General features: G+C 39.0%; 3 protein-coding genes across 3 annotated transcripts; 1 reads left to right on the top strand and 2 right to left on the bottom strand.

Moving 5' to 3' along the window:
* Nucleotides 1-267: 267 nt before the first annotated feature.
* Nucleotides 268-6789, bottom strand: eif2s1b (eukaryotic translation initiation factor 2, subunit 1 alpha b). Its single transcript, XM_056764083.1, has 8 exons — nt 6563-6789; nt 2879-3139; nt 2723-2802; nt 2495-2646; nt 2312-2418; nt 2117-2214; nt 1894-2037; nt 268-706 (listed from the first exon to the last, which is right to left on the bottom strand). Exons 2-8 carry the CDS (start codon nt 3117-3119, stop codon nt 581-583), a joined length of 948 nt encoding a protein of 315 aa, XP_056620061.1. The 5' UTR covers nt 3120-3139; nt 6563-6789; the 3' UTR covers nt 268-580.
* Nucleotides 6790-7251: 462 nt separating this feature from the next.
* atp6v1d (ATPase H+ transporting V1 subunit D) lies at nt 7252-9818 on the top strand. The gene is made up of 9 exons (XM_056764085.1): nt 7252-7457; nt 7999-8116; nt 8239-8318; nt 8401-8468; nt 8553-8597; nt 8696-8799; nt 8904-8970; nt 9046-9124; nt 9201-9818. Exons 1-9 carry the CDS (start codon nt 7417-7419, stop codon nt 9343-9345), a joined length of 747 nt encoding a protein of 248 aa, XP_056620063.1. The 5' UTR covers nt 7252-7416; the 3' UTR covers nt 9346-9818.
* Nucleotides 9819-10234: 416 nt separating this feature from the next.
* pals1b (protein associated with LIN7 1, MAGUK p55 family member b) lies at nt 10235-24509 on the bottom strand. Its single transcript, XM_056763796.1, has 13 exons — nt 24430-24509; nt 23854-24073; nt 22909-22986; nt 22115-22240; nt 21557-21718; nt 21405-21482; nt 21079-21262; nt 20727-20795; nt 20529-20594; nt 19934-20101; nt 19626-19828; nt 11289-11405; nt 10235-11087 (listed from the first exon to the last, which is right to left on the bottom strand). The coding sequence occupies exons 1-13, from the start codon at nt 24507-24509 to the stop codon at nt 10911-10913; spliced, it is 1728 nt and encodes a 575-aa protein (XP_056619774.1). The 3' UTR covers nt 10235-10910.
* Between the last annotated feature and the right edge of the window lie 503 nt (nt 24510-25012).

The following is a 25012-nucleotide window of genomic DNA, read 5'->3' as shown; positions in this document are numbered from 1 at the left end:
TCAAAACCAATTCACCTTCTTGAGCCCGAAAAATCGGAATATCCTCAAACTAAACGCAAACTTACCAAACTGGCTTCGTGATATACGCCACAAGACGTGCAGTTGTTTTGACATGTCAAGAACAGTTCAGTTAAAAGTTCTTCAGACACTGTTTGTCATCATTTACTGATTAACTTGATATTCAGTTGCAAATGTTCAGCAAAATTATCACCCTAAATGATGTTTTTAAGTTGTAAGATGTATTGATTTCAAACAAAATACTGACGCTCATCATTGAGATTTTTTTATCATCCAGATGTTTACTGACAGAGAGAAACTCAAGTTTGACATTTACAGACATTTCAGTTTCTGAAACATGAACAGTTTTCACTCTGTAATGTCATCAGACAGTTGGTCATGTGTTGAGGTTATTAAAAGGCCACCGGTTCAGAAAGTGAGCTTTACAGCACATGATCGTTTGAGCTGAAGCTACAACACACACTTGTGATATTTTTGAAATGACCAAACTGCTGTAAACTCAAAGAATGACGACGGCGTGCGTCCATATAAAAGAGTTCATATGGATGAGTTTCTGGAGTGTCTAATCTTCAGCTTTGGCCTCCATCTCCTCAGCGTCATCATCTCCATCCACCTCAGCGTTCTCTCGCTCCAAACGCTCCAGCTGTCTCTGCAGCTCTGTCTCGTCTGTGTCTGTGACCACTTTGGGCTGAAAGAACATCAGATATCACCAGACATCATCGAAGAAAACCCACCTCACGGCGTAAGTGACATACAGAACATTTTATGTCATGTGACAGAAAGATCTTCAGTAAATAAAAGAATATCAGACCATTTGACCGTTAGATGACATGCCTCATCTCAAGTAACTTACCTGGCATGGTTTGAGTTTACGGTTTGTTTTGCATATGAATTCTAATATAATTATGACAAACTATATATAGTTGGAAAGGTCTAATTCTCTAGAATACATATTTCATCACAGTTTTATAAAATAAAATATCAAACTTTTATAAAAGGCAAGAGTGCGCTTATAAAAATTGATGTCCTGCTAAAGGACATTGTTCCCCCAGCAGAACGCTTACTTTTACATGAAAATATTTGAGAGTCATGTCTAATTTTTCATTGTCTCTTCATTTAAAGAATTAAAAACAATAGAAAAAGAAGAATCTCAATGTCTGTTGTGGTGTCCAATGTCAGATTAAAAGCAAAGGTTACCCCTAATGGATTATCTAAAACACCCACAGAAGACACATCATTTGGTCTACCAAGCTAAAACTTCATAAAAAAACTGGTGTTACTTGGGACTTTGACCTTTGGACGATTTTAGGCCGAAACAGTATGTTTTTTTTTTTTTTTTTATAAAATCTAAACCTAATATGTTTACAGTTTGTTATAGCAATATACATAAACTACAATAATTTGTACATTTCATGTTTTTTCATTATGTTGTTCACAGTCTTGTCTAATTTTGCATTGTCTTTGCAAGATTACATTTTTTTTTAAAGAAGTTTCTTTATGTCTATTGTGGTGTCCAATGTCAGATCAAAAGCAAAAGTGCCCCTATTGGATTATTGTGATATAGCAATTTAAACACTTATAAGGAAAATAACCAGGAATAATCTTCAAAGTGTGTTAAATGAGACCAACCGTAGGTCTGAACTCCAAAGCATTCATGAGCTACAACCATTTAAGTTCCAATATTGCATTGTCATGTGTAGGCTTAAAAACAGGTTAAACGGTTTACTGGAGTGAAACGCTTTCTTGACAAAACGTTTGATCTGAAGGTATTGGCCTAAATGTTCAAAATCATTTCATGACAAATGTTTTTATAAAAATAAAATGTTATTCTTCATTATTTTGTTAAAGAATTGTTCTAGATGACACGAGTTTCACCTCCATCTGAACGTTAAAGACGCCTCTTTTCTCCTCGATCCTCTCTTTGATGACAGCCATGGCCTGGTTGAGCACCGACAGTCCCTCTGTGCGCTCCAGCGTGGTCGTGGTCATGACGTATCGTGGAGGTGCGATCAGGTTGATCTGTCGCACACATTTATGGAGATATTTATGGATTTCCATTACAAATCTAGTTTTAATTTGAACGCAGCACAGCATGTACCTTGACTGGCATGGCCTCTGTGGAACAGCGAAGTCCCGCCCTCAGAGCATCTTTAACAGCGTCGATCCCTTCATATCCATAACACGCCACCTCAATGTCTGAAGATGTGACAGAAATAAACAGGATTTTTACATTCTCCTCTTGGAACTTGAATCATGACGCACAAAAAAAACCGCGAATGAAAAGTGGTAATACCAGCTCTTATTTTGACGGCCTGAGGTGTGAGTCGTCGGTTGATGTTGTCGATGAGCACGTTTCTCTCTTCTTCCGTCAAATCCAACTCGTCCAGGATAGAGGGATCACTGCGTCACACGAAGAAAACACGAGAGGTCACATCCCGTTGAGTTAACAGCTGTGTAAGGAACTAAAGACACTTACGACACGGCCTGTTTGAAAGCGTCATACGCTCCGTATCCGGGTTTCTTGTACTTCTCATCAAAGACCCATGCGGTGCGCGTGAACAAACTCTCCAGCTGCTCATCTTTACTGTACTCCAACACTTCAGCAACATGACGCAGAATACTGTAAACCTGCACACGACATCACAACTTGCGTCATGAAACACACATTTAACACAGAGATGATGTGCTGCACTCACACACTCACCGTTTTAGATTTTGTGAATTTATCCTCACACTTGATGGCTTCTTCTGGAGAGACTCTGCGCTTGGACAAATCAATATATCCTGATGACACAGAACATGCACATGTCAATAGACAAACATGTTTGTAAGCAGCGATGTTTGGGTGTCACACACTCACCCTTCTCCTTGTCTACTCTGATGACCACCACGCATTCATTGCGTCCGATGCGGATGAGTTTGTTGATGGACCGAATGCGTCTGCGGGACAGCTCGCTCAGCAGGATCATGCCCTCGATGTTGTTGTACTCCAGCAGACTGACGTACGCGCCCATCTCAGCGATGGAGCGAACGTTCACCATCACCACATCCTCCACCTCAGGGAAGCGATGCTGGTAGAACCGACAGCTGAGACCCGGCATCTCTACAGAACCTCTACAGACTGTTGTACATGTCACATGTTACTATAGTAAATCCATCAATGACACACATTACTGTAGTAAACCCAGCAGTCTGTCACATTACTGTAGTAAACCCAGCAGTCTGTCACATTACTATAGTAAACCCAGCAGTCTGTCACATTACTGTAGTAAACCCAGCAGTCTGTCACATTACTGTAGTAAACCCAGCAGTCTGTCACATTACTATAGTAAACCCAGCAGTCTGTCACATTTCTATAGTAAACCCTGCAGTCTGTCACATTACTGTAGTAAACCCAGCAGTCTGTCACATTACTATAGTAAACCCAGCAGTCTGTCACATTACTGTAGTAAACCCAGCAGTCTGTCACATTACTGTAGTAAACCCAGCAGTCTGTCACATTACTGTAGTAAACCCAGCAGTGTGTCACATTACTATAGTAAACCCAGCAGTCTGTCACATTACTGTAGTAAACCCAGCAGTCTGTCACATTACAATAATAAATCTATCAATCACACACATTACTATAGTAAACCCAGCAGTCTGTCACATTACTGTAGTAAACCCAGCAGTCTGTCACATTACTGTAGTAAACCCAGCAGTCTGTCACATTACTGTAGTAAACCCAGCAGTCTGTCACATGACTGTAGTAAACCCAGCAGTCTGTCACATTACTATAGTAAACCCAGCAGTCTGTCACATTACTGTAGTAAACCCAGCAGTCTGTCACATTACTGTAGTAAACCCAGCAGTCTGTCACATTACTATAGTAAACCCAGCAGTCTGTCACATTACTATAGTAAACCCAGCAGTCTGTCACATTACTATAGTAAACCCAGCAGTCTGTCACATTACTATAGTAAACCCAGCAGTCTGTCACATTACTATAGTAAACCCAGCAGTCTGTCACATTACTATAGTAAACCCAGCAGTCTGTCACATTACTGTAGTAAACCCAGCAGTCTGTCACATTACTATAGTAAACCCAGCAGTCTGTCACATGACTGTAGTAAACCCAGCAGTCTGTCACATTACTATAGTAAACCCAGCAGTCTGTCACATTACTGTAGTAAACCCAGCAGTCTGTCACATTACTATAGTAAACCCAGCAGTCTGTCACATTACTATAGTAAACCCAGCAGTCTGTCACATTACTGTAGTAAACCCAGCAGTCTGTCACATTACTATAGTAAACCCAGCAGTCTGTCACATTACTGTAGTAAACCCAGCAGTCTGTCACATTACTATAGTAAACCCAGCAGTCTGTCACATTACTATAGTAAACCCAGCAGTCTGTCACATTACTGTAGTAAACCCAGCAGTCTGTCACATTACTATAGTAAACCCAGCAGTCTGTCACATGACTGTAGTAAACCCAGCAGTCTGTCACATTACTGTAGTAAACCCAGCAGTCTGTCACATTACTATAGTAAACCCAGCAGTCTGTCACATTACTATAGTAAACCCAGCAGTCTGTCACATTACAACAATAAATCTATCAATCACACACATTACTGTAGTAAACCCAGCAGTCTGTCACATTACTATAGTAAACCCAGCAGTCTGTCACATTACTATAGTAAACCCAGCAGTCTGTCACATTACTATAGTAAACCCAGCAGTCTGTCACATTACTATAGTAAACCCAGCAGTCTGTCACATTACTATAGTAAACCCAGCAGTCTGTCACATTACTATAGTAAACCCAGCAGTCTGTCACATTACTATAGTAAACCCAGCAGTCTGTCACATTACTATAGTAAACCCAGCAGTCTGTCACATTACTATAGTAAACCCAGCAGTCTGTCACATTACTATAGTAAACCCAGCAGTCTGTCACATTACTATAGTAAACCCAGCGGTCTGTCACATTACTATAGTAAACCCAGCAGTCTGTCACATTACTATAGTAAACCCAGCAGTCTGTCACATTACTATAGTAAACCCAGCAGTCTGTCACATTACTGTAGTAAACCCAGCAGTCTGTCACATTACTATAGTAAACCCAGCAGTCTGTCACATTACTGTAGTAAACCCAGCAGTCTGTCACATTACTATAGTAAACCCAGCAGTCTGTCACATTACTATAGTAAACCCAGCAGTCTGTCACATTACTATAGTAAACCCAGCAGTCTGTCACATTACTATAGTAAACCCAGCAGTCTGTCACATTACTATAGTAAACCCAGCAGTCTGTCACATTACTATAGTAAACCCAGCAGTCTGTCACATTACTATGGTAAACCCAGCAGTCTGTCACATTACTATAGTAAACCCAGCAGTCTGTCACATTACTATAGTAAACCCAGCAGTCTGTCACATTACTATAGTAAACCCAGCAGTCTGTCACATTACTATAGTAAACCCAGGAGTCTGTCACATTACAATAATAAATCTATCAATCACACACATTACTGTAGTAAACCCAGCAGTCTGTCACATTACTATGGTAAACCCAGCAGTCTGTCACATTACTATGGTAAACCCAGCAGTCTGTCACATTACTATAGTAAACCCAGCAGTCTGTCACATTACTATAGTAAACCCAGCAGTCTGTCACATTACTATAGTAAACCCAGCAGTCTGTCACATTACTATAGTAAACCCAGCAGTCTGTCACATTACTATAGTAAACCCAGCAGTCTGTCACATTACTATAGTAAACCCAGCAGTCTGTCACATTACTATAGTAAACCCAGCAGTCTGTCACATTACTATAGTAAACCCAGCAGTCTGTCACATTACTATAGTAAACCCAGCAGTCTGTCACATTACTATAGTAAACCCAGCAGTCTGTCACATTACTGTAGTAAACCCAGCAGTCTGTCACATTACTATAGTAAACCCAGCAGTCTGTCACATTACTGTAGTAAACCCAGCAGTCTGTCACATTACTATGGTAAACCCAGCAGTCTGTCACATTACTATGGTAAACCCAGCAGTCTGTCACATTACTATAGTAAACCCAGCAGTCTGTCACATTACTATAGTAAACCCAGCAGTCTGTCACATTACTATAGTAAACCCAGCAGTCTGTCACATTACTATAGTAAACCCAGCAGTCTGTCACATTACTGTAGTAAACCCAGCAGTCTGTCACATTACTATAGTAAACCCAGCAGTCTGTCACATTACTATAGTAAACCCAGCAGTCTGTCACATTACTATAGTAAACCCAGCGGTCTGTCACATTACTATAGTAAACCCAGCAGTCTGTCACATTACTATAGTAAACCCAGCAGTCTGTCACATTACTATAGTAAACCCAGCGGTCTGTCACATTACTATAGTAAACCCAGCAGTCTGTCACATTACTATAGTAAACCCATTAGTTCATGTGGCGCACATGCTGTCTCCCAGCAGAAATTACAACGCAAATATAGTAAAAAAATATCTTTGCAATATGTGTAAAATGAAACTGTATGTATGTGTAACACAATCTCACCTAACAGGAGTTAAAACGTCTGACTTTAACTCTTTAAAATATGTTAAAAGTGTCGTTTGTCTGCGGCTGTTAGTTGGCCATTGATCTACCCAGTCAGGAAAACGTGAACACCGGCGGGAAGTTGCGTCAACCCACTGTGCGCCACAATTCAAAATAAAAGTTGATCGCCTCGGAACCCAAAATATATTTTAATAGGATAATTGATGTGCTCCTTAAATATTATGTGCATGAATACAATATCTTCTCAAACAAGGTACTGTGCGGATTTAAAGTTTAACTGTCCAATGCAACATTTCAGAGAGTCGAACCTTCCTCTTACCTTCAAGTATTGTTTAGATTATAAAATGCTGTATTGCTTATTTAAAAAAATAAAGAATGCAGTCGCACAAATGTTACACTAACGAGTCGGACTCCTCCCGCCATGACAGCTAAGAAAATTATGTGTCAGAATAATATTCTGTCCGATTCACTTTTTAACGACCTAGTTCTGTATGTTTATAAAAAATGAAAGACTTCATATCGTTAGCCTAAGGATTTCACATTAGCTTGATTATGTCTTAAGACACATTTTGCCGATAGCAAGTGTCCCTTTCGGACTTTTATGTTTAAACATGATTTCGTCGTTTTAATCTACACAGTGTCACGCACTGAAGAGTCGCGGCCAATCAGCGCGTTGGTGGAGTCCCGTGACTGCCAGTCAGCTGATCCTTTCTGCGTCATGTATCTCGACTATGAGGGTCACGTCGATGTTATTTTAGACGTTTAATTGTGCTTTAAAATAAATCGATCTGTTTAAACGCTCGGTGTGTCGATTTGACAGTAGTTTGATTTAGTGTGTGACTAAGCGAGTAAAGATGTCAGCAAAAGATCGCATCGATGTTTTCCCTTCTAGAATGTGAGTATATCATTCATCCAGTCACATCAGATCGTGTGTTTATAGTCGTGACGCTAATGACAGCAGCACATTAAACACAAACACTACACGAGTTAATCGTGTACACGAAGTCAGTGTTAAATGAGTCCTCTTGCATTCAAATCTGACTGTGTTTATGAAGGGGAAGTGATGATATTCAGTCATGTGAGCTACTGCTGCACACAACTGAAATAAACTTTACACTTCAAATGCTTATACTGTGGCGTTTGTATGCTTTAATAATAAAATGTAAATTATTTCATGTTAGTAGATGACATCAGTTTTATAACGGTGTTGTTTGGCCTTACGTTACATCGTGCGTGCATGTGTTGGTGCGTGCGCGTGAGCAAATCATATGTCTTAATACCATATATTTGATAATTTACTTGTTTTTATAGAATGTGTTTTTAACTAAATTCTTAATTTTTTTGTTTTCATTGCTCAAATGTATTTTCTGTAAAGATGCATCAATGTTCAATTGTAAAAGGCCTATCTATGGAAATAACTGTGATTGTTTTATCAGGGCTCAGTCCATCATGAAAGCTCGTTTGAAAGGAGCTCAGACTGGCCGGAATTTGCTGAAGAAGAAAGCAGATGCTCTCTCTATGCGATTCCGCCAAATTCTTAGAAAGATCATTGAGGTAAAATGTCAAGCCATTGATTATTCGCTTTTCCTTTTACTGCACATTTTGTGTAATACTTTGTCACAAATGTTCAGATGTTACTGAGATGGATGAGTGAATATACATTTTTAACCTTCCAGACTAAGACACTGATGGGTGAAGTGATGAGAGAAGCCGCCTTTTCTTTAGCCGAGGCCAAATTTGCTGCTGGTGATTTCAGGTATTAAAATGAACAACCGATGGCTTTCACAGTATTGATGCTCCTCCATACACTCACCTGCTCTTTGTTTCCGTCTCATCAGCACCACGGTCATTCAGAACGTGAATAAAGCCCAGGTGAAGGTCAGAGCTAAAAGGGACAATGTTGCAGGTGTGTGATCTTTTTGAACAGGGATGAAGAGTTTTAAAATTGATTTACATCTGTCATGTCATTTACCTGTGTGTTTGTGCGCAGGTGTTACTCTGCCTGTGTTTGAGCATTATCAGGAGGGTGGAGACAGTAAGCATTCTGTTCATTTCTTACTGTAATATTAAAGGCTCTTAAGATACGTCACATTTTGAACACATTACCATTTCTAACCAGTCGGTTATCTGTAGGTTATGAGTTAACTGGTCTGGCCAGGGGAGGAGAGCAGGTGTCTCGACTGAAGAGGAACTACGCGAAAGCAGTTGAGCTTCTTGTAGAGCTGGCATCTCTGCAGGTGATGACCGACACTTGATATTTTATTCATAACAAGCTTCCCTGTTGTTATTGTTTATATTTACTAGCACAAGTAAATATATTTGGTTATTATTTCACTCGTAGACCTCATTCGTCACATTGGATCAAGCCATCAAGATCACAAACCGCCGTGTTAATGCCATCGAGCACGGTGAGTGATCATTTAAAATCTTACATTATTTATTGTGTGTATTTGTTGCTTATGTACTTTTTCTGTCCCTTTCAGTGATTATCCCACGAATCGAGCGCACGCTCACGTACATCATAACAGAGCTGGACGAGCGCGAGCGTGAGGAATTCTACAGGTGAGATCCTGCAGTAAAGTTCACACTCAAAACTGAAAGATTAACACACTTACGTTCTGCTTTTCTCTTTTCACAGGCTGAAGAAGATCCAGGAGAAGAAGAAACAGCTCCGTGAGAGGACTGAGAAGGAGATTGCTAAACGTTTGGCTCTGCTAGGCCCGACCGCCGAGCCCACGAACATGCTGAACGATGAGACCGATGAAGACCTGCTCTTTGAATGAGACCTCCGGGAATCCAGATTTTATTTATTCATACCCTTGAGGCCGAGCTTGATGTCTAGTAAACAAGAAATGTACTTGTTTTGTGTATCTGTTGTTGCCATTTCACTACTTTTTGTTTGTAGGATGAAATTGAAACTGTAATATGGATTTGGACTGTAATATAAACTATCATTCCATTGAATTGGGCACAGTTAAGGGCATCTTACTGTATGTATTAAAACCAGTGCAACTTTTCTTGTTACAGCCCAGTGTGCGGTTGATAAATGATGTGATGTACATCACAACTCATGTTTGTGTTGTGATTGATCAAAATAATTGAATTCACGATGTGATTGTATGATCATAATCCTTTCCTTAGATCAGGCCACACTCATGCTTTTGGTCATGTGGTTGAGAAATATGTGTGATTGTTTTGGTCCGAAGAAATGCTTCCACCTCCTGTGGATTTAATTTCAATAAATGTTGTAAAAGTTCGTAGGTTGGTTGTTAATTCGTTTGAAGACATTTCTTTACATTGTCTTTTAAATTGATTTTTAGGAATTGGTCGCATGTAAACATAATTTTTTATAAGAATTAATCATAAATATTATAACATTTGATTTCCTTTCAAAATGAAAGCTCAATATATGAGGTCATATTTTTTCTGGGAAGCTTTACTAAATCAGAGTTCTGTAGAGCTTCAAACTTGCATTTGCATTAACAATCCATTAAATAATGGAACAATGCTTTAAAGCATTTGTTAATCCTTAAAATTAACATCTACACACAGTAACACAACAGTGCACATTCCAAATTTTATAAATGAACACGAATGCATTATAAACAAACGCAATAGTAGATTATACGAATATTAGTATATTTATTAATGAACAAATTGAACGTGGAAAAATTCTGCAGAAATGTTTATGCTTATACATCGCTGATGCATGAAATAATACTTACAAATTAAACGTAATTTTTTATTTTCACCACTTTGGCATAGATCTTGTAAAATTATGTATACATCACACAAACAGTTAAAAGGGTTAAAACTGCTTCATGACTCATTTTACAGACAGAACATACGAAAATTATTTTTAAATTCCCCAAAACTGCTCCTAAATATGATCTTATTGGTACATAGTCAACATAAGTTTGTAAATGCAACTAATAAATGAATATTATTTTTACCATGTATTACTGTATTGTGGCAGCATGATCATTGATTACTGTACATTTAGCCATTTTTGTGCAGTGAACAGTAGTTTTAAAGTGTCTGGTGTGTTCAGTACACTAGTATACTTCATAATTGACAGTCAAACTGTGTGATAAATGTTTCCGATACAACAGTTTATGACCATTTCAGCTACAATCCCAGAATGATATGAGCTCATTCTGAATCCAATTTTGTGTAAAAATTAGTGAAACGTAAAATTACACTTCTTAAAATTTCTGGTTCATGACACGATGTTGACCATACATGGTCTCAAATCAAAGTTTCCAATAAAGGTGGACAAAACAACCAAACTCATCTTTAGTCTTGAACATTGAAACATGAAAACTGTTCTGGAGTTAGTAAATGCCCTTCAGCACACCCAGGAATAAGGAACCCACTGCGGATCTGTGTCGAGTTTGTTAACAAGAATCAAAAGCTCGAAAACACTTCTGTTTAGATCGCTGTTTGAAATGATGGCATCAAATAAGTGACCATAGCTGTTCTCCATCTCACAGGCTTTCTCCTGGAGCTCTCTCGTGTCTTCTGCCTGCACATCAACACATCAGAGAAATGCAATAATACATTCAGACATTTTGTCATGTAAAAGAAGATCACTGTGATGTGAAATGTAAGGTAATGATTCAAATGTTTATTTTCTAATAATCAGTTTTCGACACTGATGTATGATGTTTGACACAACATGACGCGTACATGTTGTTCAACACATTCCGGAGACAAACAAACTTACCTTGTGTTTCTTTACTCCTTTGGTCAGGCGGGCAGGGAGTCGCTTGGGTGCAGGAGGAGGAGGTCTGATAAAGATGATGTACGGTTTCAGATCAGAGGAACGTATGACTTGAAGAGACTGAGGAATATAATACAGAGACAAGTGAATGTGAGACAAAGACACAAAACACACAGATAAAAAAAGAAACTATACTTTAAATAGATCATGTCATTTTAATATCGGTGTGAAACACAATCTGTAAATATGGTTCAAACACATTATTGTTCGGCTTTGCACTCAAGGCCATATTCACACCGACAAAAATAAAAGAGCTTCATAAGAACGAGCAGAAAATATCTGCATATAATCCTCCACTATTGGATTATGTTTTACGATGTTTCTCATTGAATGTATCTTGATTTTAAAATCATCAGGCAGATTGTTTTTTAAAATATATTTTGAGAGATAAAAATAGTAAAACATAAAGGTTCAATTGTTCCTCAAAAGAGATAGAACTTGAACCATGTTATGCCTCACTATTCCGCGGTCTTGTTGCAATGCTTGATTCTGATTGGCCAGTGGTGACATTTGCAGGTTTGTTCTTCCCAGATAACAACCTCTCACAACTAATAACACACAGTAACCCGGATGCAGCACATTATTTTGACGTTTTTTTTTCAAATAATATATAAATGTGTCTTTTAAAATCATTTATGACATTATATTTACGAATGCTTAAACCAAATTGCCTATTTGTGACGTTTGAATGTCGTTTCTTACTTTAAAACGTAAGTAAACAGCTTTTCCCGCGGAAGGTCTGCATTCGGTAAAAATTTGCTAATAAAATATTTCAAATTCACATTTTATGTCCAGTTTTTTTCTCATGTGTCAAGAAGCCGTGTAATATCCAGGATAATGCTTTGCGTCGGGTCCTGATTACACTGTCGGGGCTTATTTCTCGATAACAACCGGCTGCCAGTACATTATCCCTTTCATATCACACAGCTCAATGCTTGATTCTGATTGGCCAGTCGCGAGTCGTGACATTTGCAGGTTTATTATTTCTAGATAACAACCTCCAAAAACTAATAACACACAGTAACCTGGATGCAGCAAATCATTTTGACAGTTTTCTTTACAAATTAAATATTTTTATATATTTTTTTAAATATTTCACCTGTTTGTGACATTTGAACATCATTTCTTACTTTAAAACCAAAACTAAACAGCTTTTCCTCGAAGAAGGTCTGCATTCAGTAAAAATTTGCTACTAAAATATTTCAAATTAACATGTCATGTCCAGTTTTTTTCGCATGTGGCATGTAGCCGTGTAATATCCGGGATAATGTACAAGAAGCCGGCTGTTTTCACGAAATAAGCCCCTTCAGTGTGAAACTAGACCATCTGCGTCGAGTCAGGTCCTGATTACATTGTCGGTCTAGTTTCTGCGATAACAACCGGCTGCCAGTACATTATACCTAACATATTACACTGCTCGTTGGAATGCTTGATTCTGATTGGCCAGTCGCGACATTTGCAGGTTTGTTATTCCCAGATAGCAACCTCTCAAAACTAGTAATACACAGTAACCTGGATGCAGCAAATCAAATATTTATATATATATTTTTTAATATTTCACCTGTTCGTGATATTTGAACGTTGTTTCTTACCTCAAAACTGAAAGTAAACAGCTTTTTTTCTCATGAGGCAAGTAGCAACTGATCACCCTGTCGTGGCTTAGTTCTGCGATAACAACCGGCTGCCTGTACATTTTCACTTACCTGAAGATTTTCATCCATATTATTTTACTTTACTGCATAGGGAAGATCTTGGTTCTAGATTTATGTGATCGCTGTACTAATTTCTGTTGAATTCTAAAAGGTTTGCATGAATTTAGACACCTCTAAACAGAGCTGAACCACAAAACCCTTCTTATATTTCACAAACCTTAATAATACTTTAATAATTGAAAAATGTGAATAAAAACAGATCACGAACGATCAATTCCTTTTGCATTTTACTTAACAACAAGAATCACAATCGTATAAAACCAACAAAACATGCAATGTACAAACTAAAACTAGGAATCTGAGTGTCCCTCTTGATGCCATCTCTTAAAGCAGTTCCTCGAGGCCAGAAAACACAAGGGCACCCTGCAGCGCGTGCAGAATAAGGCCGCCGTGACTTTATTTCCTGACAATCTACACATGGCACAAACCCTCATCCCGAGCGGAGCGTCTGACTGGAAGTACTCTGGTAGGCATTGCTCAGTCCGGACGTGTGGCGACAGCTCGTATGGTGTGACGGGCTCAGATACGGAGAGCTTCTCGCCCTTCCCGACACGTTCCAGCTCAGATATGAGCGCTTCCCGAAACGCTTTCTGGCTCAGAGGAGCCTCGCTCGATGCCTTCGTCACGTGTTGGTGCAGAACGTAACTGTTCACCACTGCAATCTCAAGAAAATGAAAGAAGAAGGTCTTGTACCATTTCCGTGTTTTGTAGAGGATGTTGTAATACCCAAACAGGGCGTCTGTGGAATCGTCGCCACCCATGTGTTCATTGCAGTCTTTCACAGGTGGCGGAATGGGGATTTGATGTTGAATCCGCTCACCGCCTGCACCTCGGATGCTACGGGTGATGAAGTCGCCCGCAAACGCTTTGTGCATGGTGGAGCACGTGACGATTTCACTTATGTTGGTCCACTTGACAAACAGAAGAGGACCCCGGCGACACCAGCGGATGGATCCTCTATCGGGTCTTCTGCTCGCAGCGTAATCCTCCAGTAAACCTGAGGTGTGCCGAAGAAGACCGCACGAGACGATGTCATTGCGCAATAAATGACGGAACAGGGTTGGACTCGTGTAGAAGGTGTCCGTGTACAACCTGTAACCCTTCCCGAGGAGTTTAACATCCAGAAGTCTCATGACAGCATCATAACCGACGCCTTTGCCTGATGTGGAACTCTTTCCCTCGAAAACAAAGAAATTCCAGTTGTATCCCGAGGACGAATCGAAAAGAACAAAGAGTTTGTAGCCTAGCGTGTTTGACATGTCGTTGGCATGTCGTTTTAATCCAAACCTGGTTCTCTCGTCTACGGAAATCTCTCTGTTCGGATGAAAGTGTGTCCTACAGGCTGAAATCATGTCGGTATACAGAGGCTTGATCTTCAACAGACGGTCATAACCCGAGGTGGCTCTCTTCTTGATGTTCTCGATGTCGTCTTGAGGGTCACACAGGTAAAGATTAGAAAAGACAGCCAGGAATCGCTCACTGGACATGATGGATTGTGGGTATGGAAAGCTGTAAACGGTCTTTCTCGCCCAGTAGTCCAACAGAGTGTCCACCTTCACCAAACCCATGTACAGAACTAACGCCAGGAAGGAGTAGAACTCGCTCGCTGTGAGAGGAACCCAGTGGAGCGTCTTTCCGGCTTCTGCCCGCTTCTCTGCATAGCTGTTAGTGTTTCGTACAATCGTCTGGACGACGGAGCTGGAAAAAAACAGCTGGAAAGAGTGCAGAGGAGCGTGTGGGGCGTCCGGGAGCTGTGGGCCCGGAGGACGTTTAGGACTGAAATCGGGAAGCACGGGTTCCTCATCCTTAATGGTGACATCGTGCCACTGATCCAAGTCGGACCCATTTTCTGATTTCACCCGGGATAAATCCACAGCCGATGTGTGGGGAGAGAGTAAGATTGGATTTGGGGTGTGTTTTGGTTTAGAGGGTGTATGGAAGGGTGTAAAGGCTGTATTGGAGGTGGGTTTTTTTTGTTTAGGGGGGCGGCCATTGCGTCTGGTTTGATGGTCAGACGAGCTGGCGGTGGCTGCAGAAGCGGGTTTAGATTTGGACTCAGAAAACACATCTCTCAGCTGTGGCCAGGTATGTTTAGAGTTGTTTTTCAGCGGTTTGACGCTCAATGTTGTAGATGATGTCGAACGCTCTGGATTTTGCTTCGTCAGAGGCGTCCAGTCCTCAGCACACTCCACACTGAAACACATAACAAACAACCTTTATAAGAATTACATCACAAAAACAAAACACTTAATTATTAAGGTTATATGTATAATTGAAACTTTTTAGAGTTTATACAATGATTTATACAAAAAATTGTATAATTTTTTTTTCAATTTGTGAAGATCATTTGCAAGACGTAAACAGCACCGTTTCAGTTTTTAGCCTTTTTCCACATACAAACGCAGAAAAACTTAAGAAACCATTCCAAATGTTGTGGTCATTCCAGTCCAGTGTCAGTTGAATTTCAACAAACTCAAACCTCAGGAGTGACACAAAGTCATCCAACAGCAACGAGAAAGATTGACAGCACGACAAGACCAGTGTTGGGAAATTAGTTACTGTCATTTCATTACTTTTCCCTTGAAATAGGCAAGTTACTTATGACGTAATTGAATTAAATACTGCGTGTAATATATATGTGTGCAATAGTTTAGTAGTAATAGTAGTTTTATATCATATATTTGAATGAATTAAAAGAGCCTTCCATGTCTATCCTTGAATCATTCTAAGGTTGATGTAGGATATAGGAAGTTATTAGTAATAAGTAATTAAATACTTTTTAGAGAGAGACATTTGTACATTAATCTAATTACACTATTGAATATGTCATAAGTAACTAGGTATTAATTACTTTTTCAGAGTAACTTACCCAACACTGGACAAGAAAAATGAAAACTCTAATAATAGTCCAGGTTATCAAATGAAAAAATATTATTGAACTTTTCCTAAATACATGTAGAAATATTAGTGTTGTATATCTTAAAAGTGAATCTGAACTTGGATTCTTTGCACTATTTGAGGTCTGAAAGAATTATTTTCACAGTTTCTCCAGTTTTCATTTTCTGCAAATAAATACAATATTTTCATTTGGTATAAATATCGATAGTAGTTCATAAAACGAAACAAAGATGTTCACACTAACAACACAAACTTTAAAATACTAATTTAAATTCAGAAAACCCATCTCTGGAATGGTCTTCTTCTTCTAAAGTGTTTATAAAATTTCATTATGTCCTAACAATTCTGTTGGTTGTATTTTGTTGCAATGGAAAAAAACTAAACAGGAAGTGCTTTTGGATCGGTGTTGTTTACATGTTGCGAAATGGTCTATAGCACATTTCACACGAAGATATTGCTTCCAAGCTGCTGTAGAGAAGCATCACCTGAATAGCAGCAGTAGAAGTGATGCTCACATGCTGTGATCACAATGATTATAATATGCTGCATATAAATTGATTCAGCTGCAGAACACAAAGGAAGATATTATGAAGAATGTTGGACACTATTGACTTCGACTCTATGAACACAAAACCACTCTCAAAATATCTTCTTTTGTGTTCCACTGAAGACAACCACACAAGGATGAATAAATGATGACATTTTATTTCCCTTAAGCAATGCTTAAACAAAAAGAGTTCTGCATCGTGTAAAAAGCGTGTTTATTCACTCACCAGTCCTCCCACAGGTCCTCTTCATCTGAATCAATGATCTCAACACTGTTTTCGTTCTCATCAAGGCCACGGCTGGCCAGAGACTCAACAAGAGTTTGATTAGAGGTGGTTGCAAGGTCAGCAGTGTGATCGGAGGCGTCTGTAGGGTCATTTGTGAGATTCCAACAGTTTGCTGGTTCATTTGTGACATTTGAAGCAGTTGCAGGTTCATTTGGGAGATCAGAAATGTTTGCAAATTCATTTTTGGATTTTGAAGTGTTTGGAGGTTCGTTTGTGAGATTCGAGCTGTTTGCAGGTTCATTTGTGAGATTTGAAGCATCTGGAGGTTCATTTGTGGATTTTGAAGTGTTTGGAGGTCCATTTGTGAGATTGGAGACAGACGGTGGTTCAACTTTGGAGTTGGGGAGGATTTTAGGGGGGTGTTTACGGGGTCTGCCTCTCCGGCGTGCAGGGGTGATGGCTGGAGGTGACGGCGATGAGAGACGTTGCCTCTTTGCGATGACCGTGGGTGATGTTTCACGCTCTGGACTAGACACACATTCTTTAACAGAATGGAGCCTGTAACACAAAGCAAACACACTATAGCATTAGCATAACCCAGTACTTACTTTTATCATGTATCATGTCATTTCTAATATTTTATAATCCTGTGGGGGACTGTACTCACTTCTCATCCAACGGTCTCTTTTCCGTCCACGAATCAGTGATCTTGATGGTGTCCGTGTCTAACAGTCGTCCGGTTTGACTGGTCTTGCAGATAAGTGTGGTGATCGGGGTGGAATAAGACACGTGTGTTGGATTAGGGCTGAATGTATCGCTGGGTGTGGGATCAGAGGTGTGGATGGGTGAAGAATTAGATGTAAATGGAATGCTTGGTCCAGCATCAGGAGGAGGAACATGTGTGAAATTCTGGCAAAGTGCGTTTGATGTAGGATTAGGGGTGTGAATGGGTGTGGTATTGCTCGGTTGGTTATTAGGAAAAAACGTGGAATTGGGGCTGAATGTAAGAGTGCAAAGGGGATTAGGCAAAGGTGGTGAAAAGGGGGCGGGTTTAGGGACGATGGTGGGGTACCGGGTGGGGATATACATGGGGATTTTAGATTTGTCATTTTGGGGTCTGCCTCTCCCTCGAGGTATAGGTGAGGAATAAAGTGAGTGTATAGGTAAACTCCTGCCTGTTGCTATAGGGACGGGTTGAGGGGGATGTTTGCGTGGCCGACCCCTCCGGCGCGGTACTGATGCTGAAGGGGGGCCTTGTTGTTGCCTCTTTGCTACTGAACGTCCATTCAGCGGCTCCCATTCCTCAGAAGAATCAACTCTGGAACACACAAGACACATAATTCATATTCACAAACTAACCAGTGTTACAGTTATTTATTAGTTATTATATAACTGCTTTTCAGACGGTTTTGTCTTAACAACATAAACAACCATTACTGCGCATTCACACTTTTGTGACCCCAACTTAACTTCCGGTAAACATTCACAAACAATAGAGTGACTGTAGATTATTTCTGATAACAATCAAAAGAAACTGAGAAGAACATTTCTTGTCCCTCCTATATTTTGAATATAGACTGCGATACCTAGCTCAACCGCTAGATGTCAGTGTACCATACGGTTTGTTTAAATGCAACCTTACTACAGCGCTCATTCAACAAATTGTTTATTTAATATAACTATTATGCAGTAAAAAAAATCATACAAATTAATATTGACAATTTAAATAAAATATAAATAGTTTTATTATTAGACACTAGCCAAACACAAACCGGAAGTTAACCAGGGTCAAGTGCGCGCGCGACTCCGATTAAACGGTCTTTTTATAAATATAAATATACACATACAAGTAAACATAAAATAAGATCAACAAATGTTAAATGTTCAAATGTTTCATTGGTAAACCGTATAATCGAAAGCTACGATTAAACTAAAACTAAAGTAAAACCATGTTGGGGGAGTGGCCAAACATCTAACTGTTAATCAGGCATTCAGAATCTCTCACTGTTTACAAACATTTTTCATCTTATGCATTGCAGACATTAAACTATGTCTAAATCTTCTTTAAAAATATTTATCTTTAAATAAACGTGTCTGCTAAATTAATAAATTAACTTTTATTGTTCAAAATGGGAGGGACGTTCACTTTAAGACACGCCCATTCGGACTCCACAAAACAACACGCATGTATTCTTTTTGAATTGAGATTGTGCATGCACTGGCATTTCATCAAAGAAGTAAAATATTTAAAAATGTTTAACAATAAACAAAGATAAAATAAGACATCACAAACATCAGCAAACAAGCACACAAAGATGAGGAGGCGCGTTCACTTACCCTTCCTCGCGCAGCTCGTCTTCCTCAGCGGACTCGTTCAGTTCGTCGCTGTCTGACAGAGGTTTGTATCCGTCCTCGTCATCGCAATCATCTAACACACACTCGATATCATAAAACTTTTGTCTTTTCGCATCTTTCTTTGATGCCATTCTCAAAGGGTAACGCACACACCACCTCTGACGATTTCGAGCATGCGAGCCGAACTGCGCGAGCTCTGCGCAGACGCCCCGCCCACATTCATGACGTAGCGCTTATTGCGATCTTTATTGGAGCACCTCATTGAGTGACAGGTCTGTGGCGATTTTAGATTATTAGATTCCTATCTTTACTTATTAAATAATAAGTGTACTTAATTGACAAATATAAATTCTAACATTATGTATTTTATTTTATTTGTATAATTAACATTTATTATTTGGCACATTCAAGCTCCTGTTTTGTAAAAATAGTTTAAAAAATTGAAAAGATAAATTGTAAAAATTGACTCTCTGTATATTTAACTATACAACTTTATTTCTTTTTGCGAATTGACCCATTCAGGAGTTAAAGCTCAGTCTTACCCTGGGCTGCAGGCACAGCAGACAGATTTTACCCGAGTTAATAATCTGTCTGATTGAATCAGTATTTGTGCCGTACAGGTTCTGGTCAAACTCTCCAGACTCAATGAACTTTCCTGAAGTCAGGTCAGACTCAAAGCTCTGCCGTGACACAAAGTTGTACTCCCTTCCGCTGACCTCATGTGCACGGGGGCTTCGTGTGGTGTCTGGAACATGCAGAACATACCAAATCCATCAGATCTCATCTAAACTAAATACAATAGAACACATACATCACTGTTTGCTAGATGCTTAGAGAGGCTCATTCTCACGTGGAACAGCGCCAGCGAATCGTTCGGGCTCTAAGGACAACAGAGTCTGTCTCAACTCATCCTGTCCCCTGTTTGGTGGGCCGACCAGAATGATGGGACGTCTGCGGTGAACGGGCTGGTGGTATAATGCCACCTCTTCATAGGTCAGAATATCATCACTGCAATGCACTGAAATGACAGACATTTACAAGTTTTCATTAGTCTGTAGGCTATAAACATCACAACATGCTTTTTTGTGCATTCACTTTTCAAGTAAAAAAAAAAGCCATTATTCACTCTTAAAAATAAAGGTGCTTATGAGGTTGTTCACAGCGATGCCATAGAAGAACCTTTTTTGGTACCACAAAGAACAATTCAGTCAAAGGTTCTTTAAAGAACCATCTCTTTCCTACTTTTTAATAGTCTGTTAAACCAAATTATTTAATTAATTTAGTATTTAAGTAGGTAATTATGTTTTGATTATAAATGATGAATTTTCCCTTTCAGAATAACTTATTCGGAATAAATACAGTTCTTGTTAATTTGTACTGGATCAGGTTAATAAGATAATAATAAATATTATATATTTAAATATGCAAATAAACATCCTACTTACCATTATCTGGGTTATCCAAGTTTTTTTTTCTCTGCTTTTTATATTTCTTTGAGCACCAAAGTTTCTCTGACGAAAGAGGAAATGTGATCAGGTTCACATCACAGAACTTTGAGATGATCAAAAGCTCAGAGATTCATGTCAGATGAGCGCTTGTGGAGGGATGGAGGTGTGAATTTTAGACAGACGGGTTCTGCTCACCTCGATGTTCCTGATTCTTGTCTGTAATCGTTCTCTTTATGGCTTCTCTTTTTTGTTGAAAGCTCTTACCTTTAAAGAACAGGACGTTGATAAATGAGATGTTCTTCATATTCACTAAACAAGTTTAATACATGTTTTACTCCACTATATTACCAGCAAATACATGTCATGCAAATTCAAATAATTCAATGCTATTGGATTCAATGTAAACTTTTCACAATATTTGTTACGTATCTTGATATTTGCTCTAAAATGGCTTTTTGTTTACTGATGATTCAACATATCGCTCAGTTTTATTTGACAAAAGTCTGTCATTGACAGAACTATCTATACTGTCTGGTCAGACGCTCACTGGGTATGAGGCCAGCGAGGGGTTTGGGGTTCTCATCTGCGTCTCTGTACGCCTGCCACCAGTTTGGGTCGTCCTGACTGATGACATGAAGGACGTCTCCCTGACGAAAGGACAGAGCCAGTTCTCTGCACGGCACGTATGGGTCATCGGACGGGTCGTAGGTAAAGTTCGCTTTCACGTGCATCTGTTGATAGGATGAACAAGAATGAGGCAAGACTCTGTTCCAGAACAAACTCACAAGATAACTAACACAGATCCAAAAAGGACTTTAGAGAAGGTAACACACCTCCAAGAGTGAAATGAAGGCATCTGAGATAACATCTTACCAAAGTCTTTCTGTGAGACGTTATTTTGGTTTGAGAGTTGGGGGTGATCAGAATTGTGAGGGGTCCGTGCATGCTGGACTAAAGAGAAAATGAGCACAGGTTTCAGACATCAGTCGTGATCAAACCACCGGGCTCTCTGCTGTGGACCTCACCAGGATGTTGTGGACGTCATTGACGCTTTTTCCACGGACCGAGACGCTGTTGATCTGCAGGATTTCATCCCCCTCACTGAGGAGACCGCTCATCTCTGCCGTCCCTCCACGGACCACCCGACTGATGATCACACAGTCATGATCGTTTCGAACCGTCACACCCTGATCACACACAATTTTTTTTACAACAACCAATGCAGAATTTGGTCACAAAATTACATGTAGTTTTTGTAGTTGTAGATTTCTGCTGACTACTTTTTAAATGGCTTTAGTTTAGTGGTTGTAGTGGGAGTTATATTAAGTTTTTTTAAAGTTATATTGGTGTTTGTGGCTCTCGAGTTCTTGTAATGTGTTGACTTCTGTTGATGGGATGTTATCTGCACCAAAAGAACACCCATAAATCCTAAAGATTTTTTTAATGGTTTTACTTGAAACCAGCCGATGGTTCATAGCGGTATTTTTAATCTGAACAGTTGGAATTTGTATTGCCTTTTTTAAAGCAGGCGTAAGAATGAAGTGGTTGTCAAATATTGAAAACACAATGTGAATGATTTGTACCAGAGGCATGTCACGATTTTTCTCCAGACACACCAGTTTTGTGCCGTTTCCATCTTCCTCCAGGATTTCATTAGAGTCCTCATTAAAATCCTCCTCGGCTATACAGTCATGAGCTTCCATCAGAGCCTGGAGAAGAAAAACAGAGCGCTGACTCTATTCTGCAGAACACAGAAGAAGTCTGCTTTGCACGTCCTTGTTTGGGTTTGACTTTAGGCTGAACATGTTTGACAGGAGATGGAGTTTTGATTCTTTGATTAAAGAGATTGGTGATCAGTCATCTGTATGATCTGCTTGTTCTCTGCAAGTTGCAGCTAGTGATAAGAAATGAAGGCGCTAAAAGTTTTTTTTGCAGAGATTTTATAAAAGAACCATGGTTCTCCAATGAAGTTATTTGAAATGGTTTCTTAAAACTTTTCTATCACATTCAAAAAACTACTTAAAAACATCTCTTCTGTGAATACTTGACAAATGAAAGAAAAAACTTTTGTGGAAACTGGTAACTTTGTATTTGCACCTATTGTATTATTGCTCCTGTATGATATCTCGTATTGCTCCCTGAACTCTCTGTCGCTTTGTATGAAAGCGTCGGCTATATGAGTAAATGTAAATGTAAAGTCTATAGAACCTGATGATTTTGCTATTGACCATAATTTAATATGATATTTTTTTATAAACTATGGTATCATAAATGTCAATTAATTAAACTAAATAAATAATAAATAAATTAAAAATAATAATTTAACCTAAACTCACCACACGTTTACTATAATAAAACCATGGTACATTTTGCCAACCTGTAGGTGTGGTGAACTCAATAGTCCTGTTAGTTCTGAAGCTTCACTTTGTTCACTCCACTGTAAAACACTTTCCACCTGAATCAAAACCATGAAAAATTATTCATGAAAACCTGTAATCGATCTAAAAACACACAAAATGTCCACCAATCTCAAATCGTCGTTCTTGCTTCAACCATTTGAAAACATTTTTGAAATGTCAGGATGTTTGCTTGGATTTATTTCTACATTTCACTGTTTAGTTTCTCGAAACTTGAAGAAACAGTTAACCCCCCTAAAAAAATGATGTCATCATTTACTCACCCAAGTTGTTTCAAATCTGTATAAATGTCTTTGTTCTGATGGACATGGAGAAATATATTTGGAAGAATGGTTGTAACCAGTTTTTGGGCACCATTGAATACCATAGTAGGATAGTCAAAAGTGCCCCAGAACTGTTTTCCTAGATTCTTCAAAATATCTTTTATTTTGTGTGTTCAACCAAACAGAGACATTTATACAGATTTGAAACAACTTGGGTGAGTAAATGATGACATCATTTCTTTAAATTTTTTGGGTGAATTCGCTTGACACTGAATATCCTACAAATATTGATACTTTATTTTATGCTGCTGTTAGTTAGCAATATGGATCAAATAAAGTCCTTCCAAACATTAGTTTGTTTTCATGCTGAGTCGCCAGTTTCACTGTGAAATAATTCACATTACAGAGAAAAATGGGCTGCATCTTTTTCAGGTTGAATGATGAGAAAAACTCATTGACTGAGATGAGCTGTGAAATGTTTTTCTGGCCTGTAGATTACACATCACACTTCAATGTGTGAGCCAACGGAGGATTACAAACCTGACGGTTAATGACTTTGACAATGACACCACACTGCTGCACACGCCAAATCAACTCATTAACTTAGCAAGTGCTTCAGGAGCCTACAAATGAAGGTTATACCTCGTCTCTGATGTGTCGGGCGTGTGCTGTGAGCGGGTGAGGCGGGTGGAGGCGTCTCGTGTTTAGAGTGACGCTGTGGTGCATGCGGAAGGCCTGCTGGAAATCTGTCTGGAGAAGAAGCTCCATCAGCAGCTGAACGTCCTCCAGACTCTCAACATCAGACAGATGAACCTTTAATTCCTGCAGAGAGACCAACAAATCCTCCAGCTCTGAGAGAGAGAGAGTTTGGTCATTGATAGACGGGAGGTTGTATCTTCAATGTTCACAACATAAACATTGTTTCCATGTCTTTGCATTTTGTACAAATGCAATCCCTTCATCTTTAACCTCTGTGAGGTGTTTGGATCTGTGGGTCATAAAAAATTATGCAACTACTTGTTTGGTCAAATCTGTTTTATACCCATATTATAGATTTTATTTTTTAATACGTATTTAAAAAAACAAATAAATGTAATTTAACAGAGTTGAATAAGAAATACATTAACCATGCTGTCTGCGTTGCTTATAATTTAGATAATATAAATATTTGTATTTTTATACACATTTTTGTGGCTGTATCAAGACATTTAGTTCCTCTCACCTGTCTTGGTTTCCTTGGCAACATCCATTCCATCAAAAGTGGGATTATCGATGCCTTCATTAGAGCTCTGTATCATGTTGAGACACCAGGTTCTGTGTCTGTGGACGCCCTGTCTGCTCTGTCACCTCTGTGACTCTGTCTGTCCTTTTCTGTTAAATATAGCTTTCAGTGAAAGTCACAACACTAAACTACATCTACAGCACTGCTGCACAGTGAAGAAAAGACTTAAAGACTTTGGTTGTGACATCCAGACGTTCAGTTCTGTTTGAAGCAACAGGTGCAGTGAAGCTAAACAACCATCTGTTCGCCTGCTTCACTTAATCCTTACTTCAATGTCTTATGAACGAATCCCACACATACATGGACTACAGATACACACTTGAAACATGTCATTATGTTCTTGGTGTCAGAAAAGGAAATTGCTTAAACATTTAACATAATTCAAAATTTGTAAATTTTCTACATATAAATATATATATAAAAACTTTATTTTTGTGAGTGGATGGCCTGCTACAGTGCCTCTGATTAACAACTTCAAAGGCAATTTTCTCAATATTAAGATTTTTTCGCACTCATGTA

This window comes from Triplophysa dalaica, chromosome 13, assembly GCF_015846415.1.
Source record: "Triplophysa dalaica isolate WHDGS20190420 chromosome 13, ASM1584641v1, whole genome shotgun sequence".
Lineage (NCBI taxonomy): Eukaryota > Metazoa > Chordata > Actinopteri > Cypriniformes > Nemacheilidae > Triplophysa > Triplophysa dalaica.
This window is presented reverse-complemented; position numbering and strand designations above follow the sequence as displayed.

Coding starts and splice junctions, on each gene's coding strand:
- eif2s1b (XM_056764083.1), bottom strand. CDS start 3,119: ATGCCGGGTCTCAGCTGTCGGTTCTACCAGCATCGCTTCCCTGAGGTG. Junction 2,647..2,722: donor AATTCACAAAATCTAAAACG/GTGAGTGTGTGA, acceptor TGTCGTGTGCAG/GTTTACAGTATTCTGCGTCA. Junction 2,038..2,116: donor CAGAGGCCATGCCAGTCAAG/GTACATGCTGTG, acceptor TGTGTGCGACAG/ATCAACCTGATCGCACCTCC.
- atp6v1d (XM_056764085.1), top strand. CDS start 7,417: ATGTCAGCAAAAGATCGCATCGATGTTTTCCCTTCTAGAAT. Junction 8,117..8,238: donor TTCTTAGAAAGATCATTGAG/GTAAAATGTCAA, acceptor TTAACCTTCCAG/ACTAAGACACTGATGGGTGA. Junction 8,800..8,903: donor TAGAGCTGGCATCTCTGCAG/GTGATGACCGAC, acceptor TTTCACTCGTAG/ACCTCATTCGTCACATTGGA.
- pals1b (XM_056763796.1), bottom strand. CDS start 24,509: ATGATACAGAGCTCTAATGAAGGCATCGATAATCCCACTTTTGATGGA. Junction 21,263..21,404: donor CGTCTCACAGAAAGACTTTG/GTAAGATGTTAT, acceptor TCCTATCAACAG/ATGCACGTGAAAGCGAACTT. Junction 20,595..20,726: donor CAAGAATCAGGAACATCGAG/GTGAGCAGAACC, acceptor CTCTTTCGTCAG/AGAAACTTTGGTGCTCAAAG.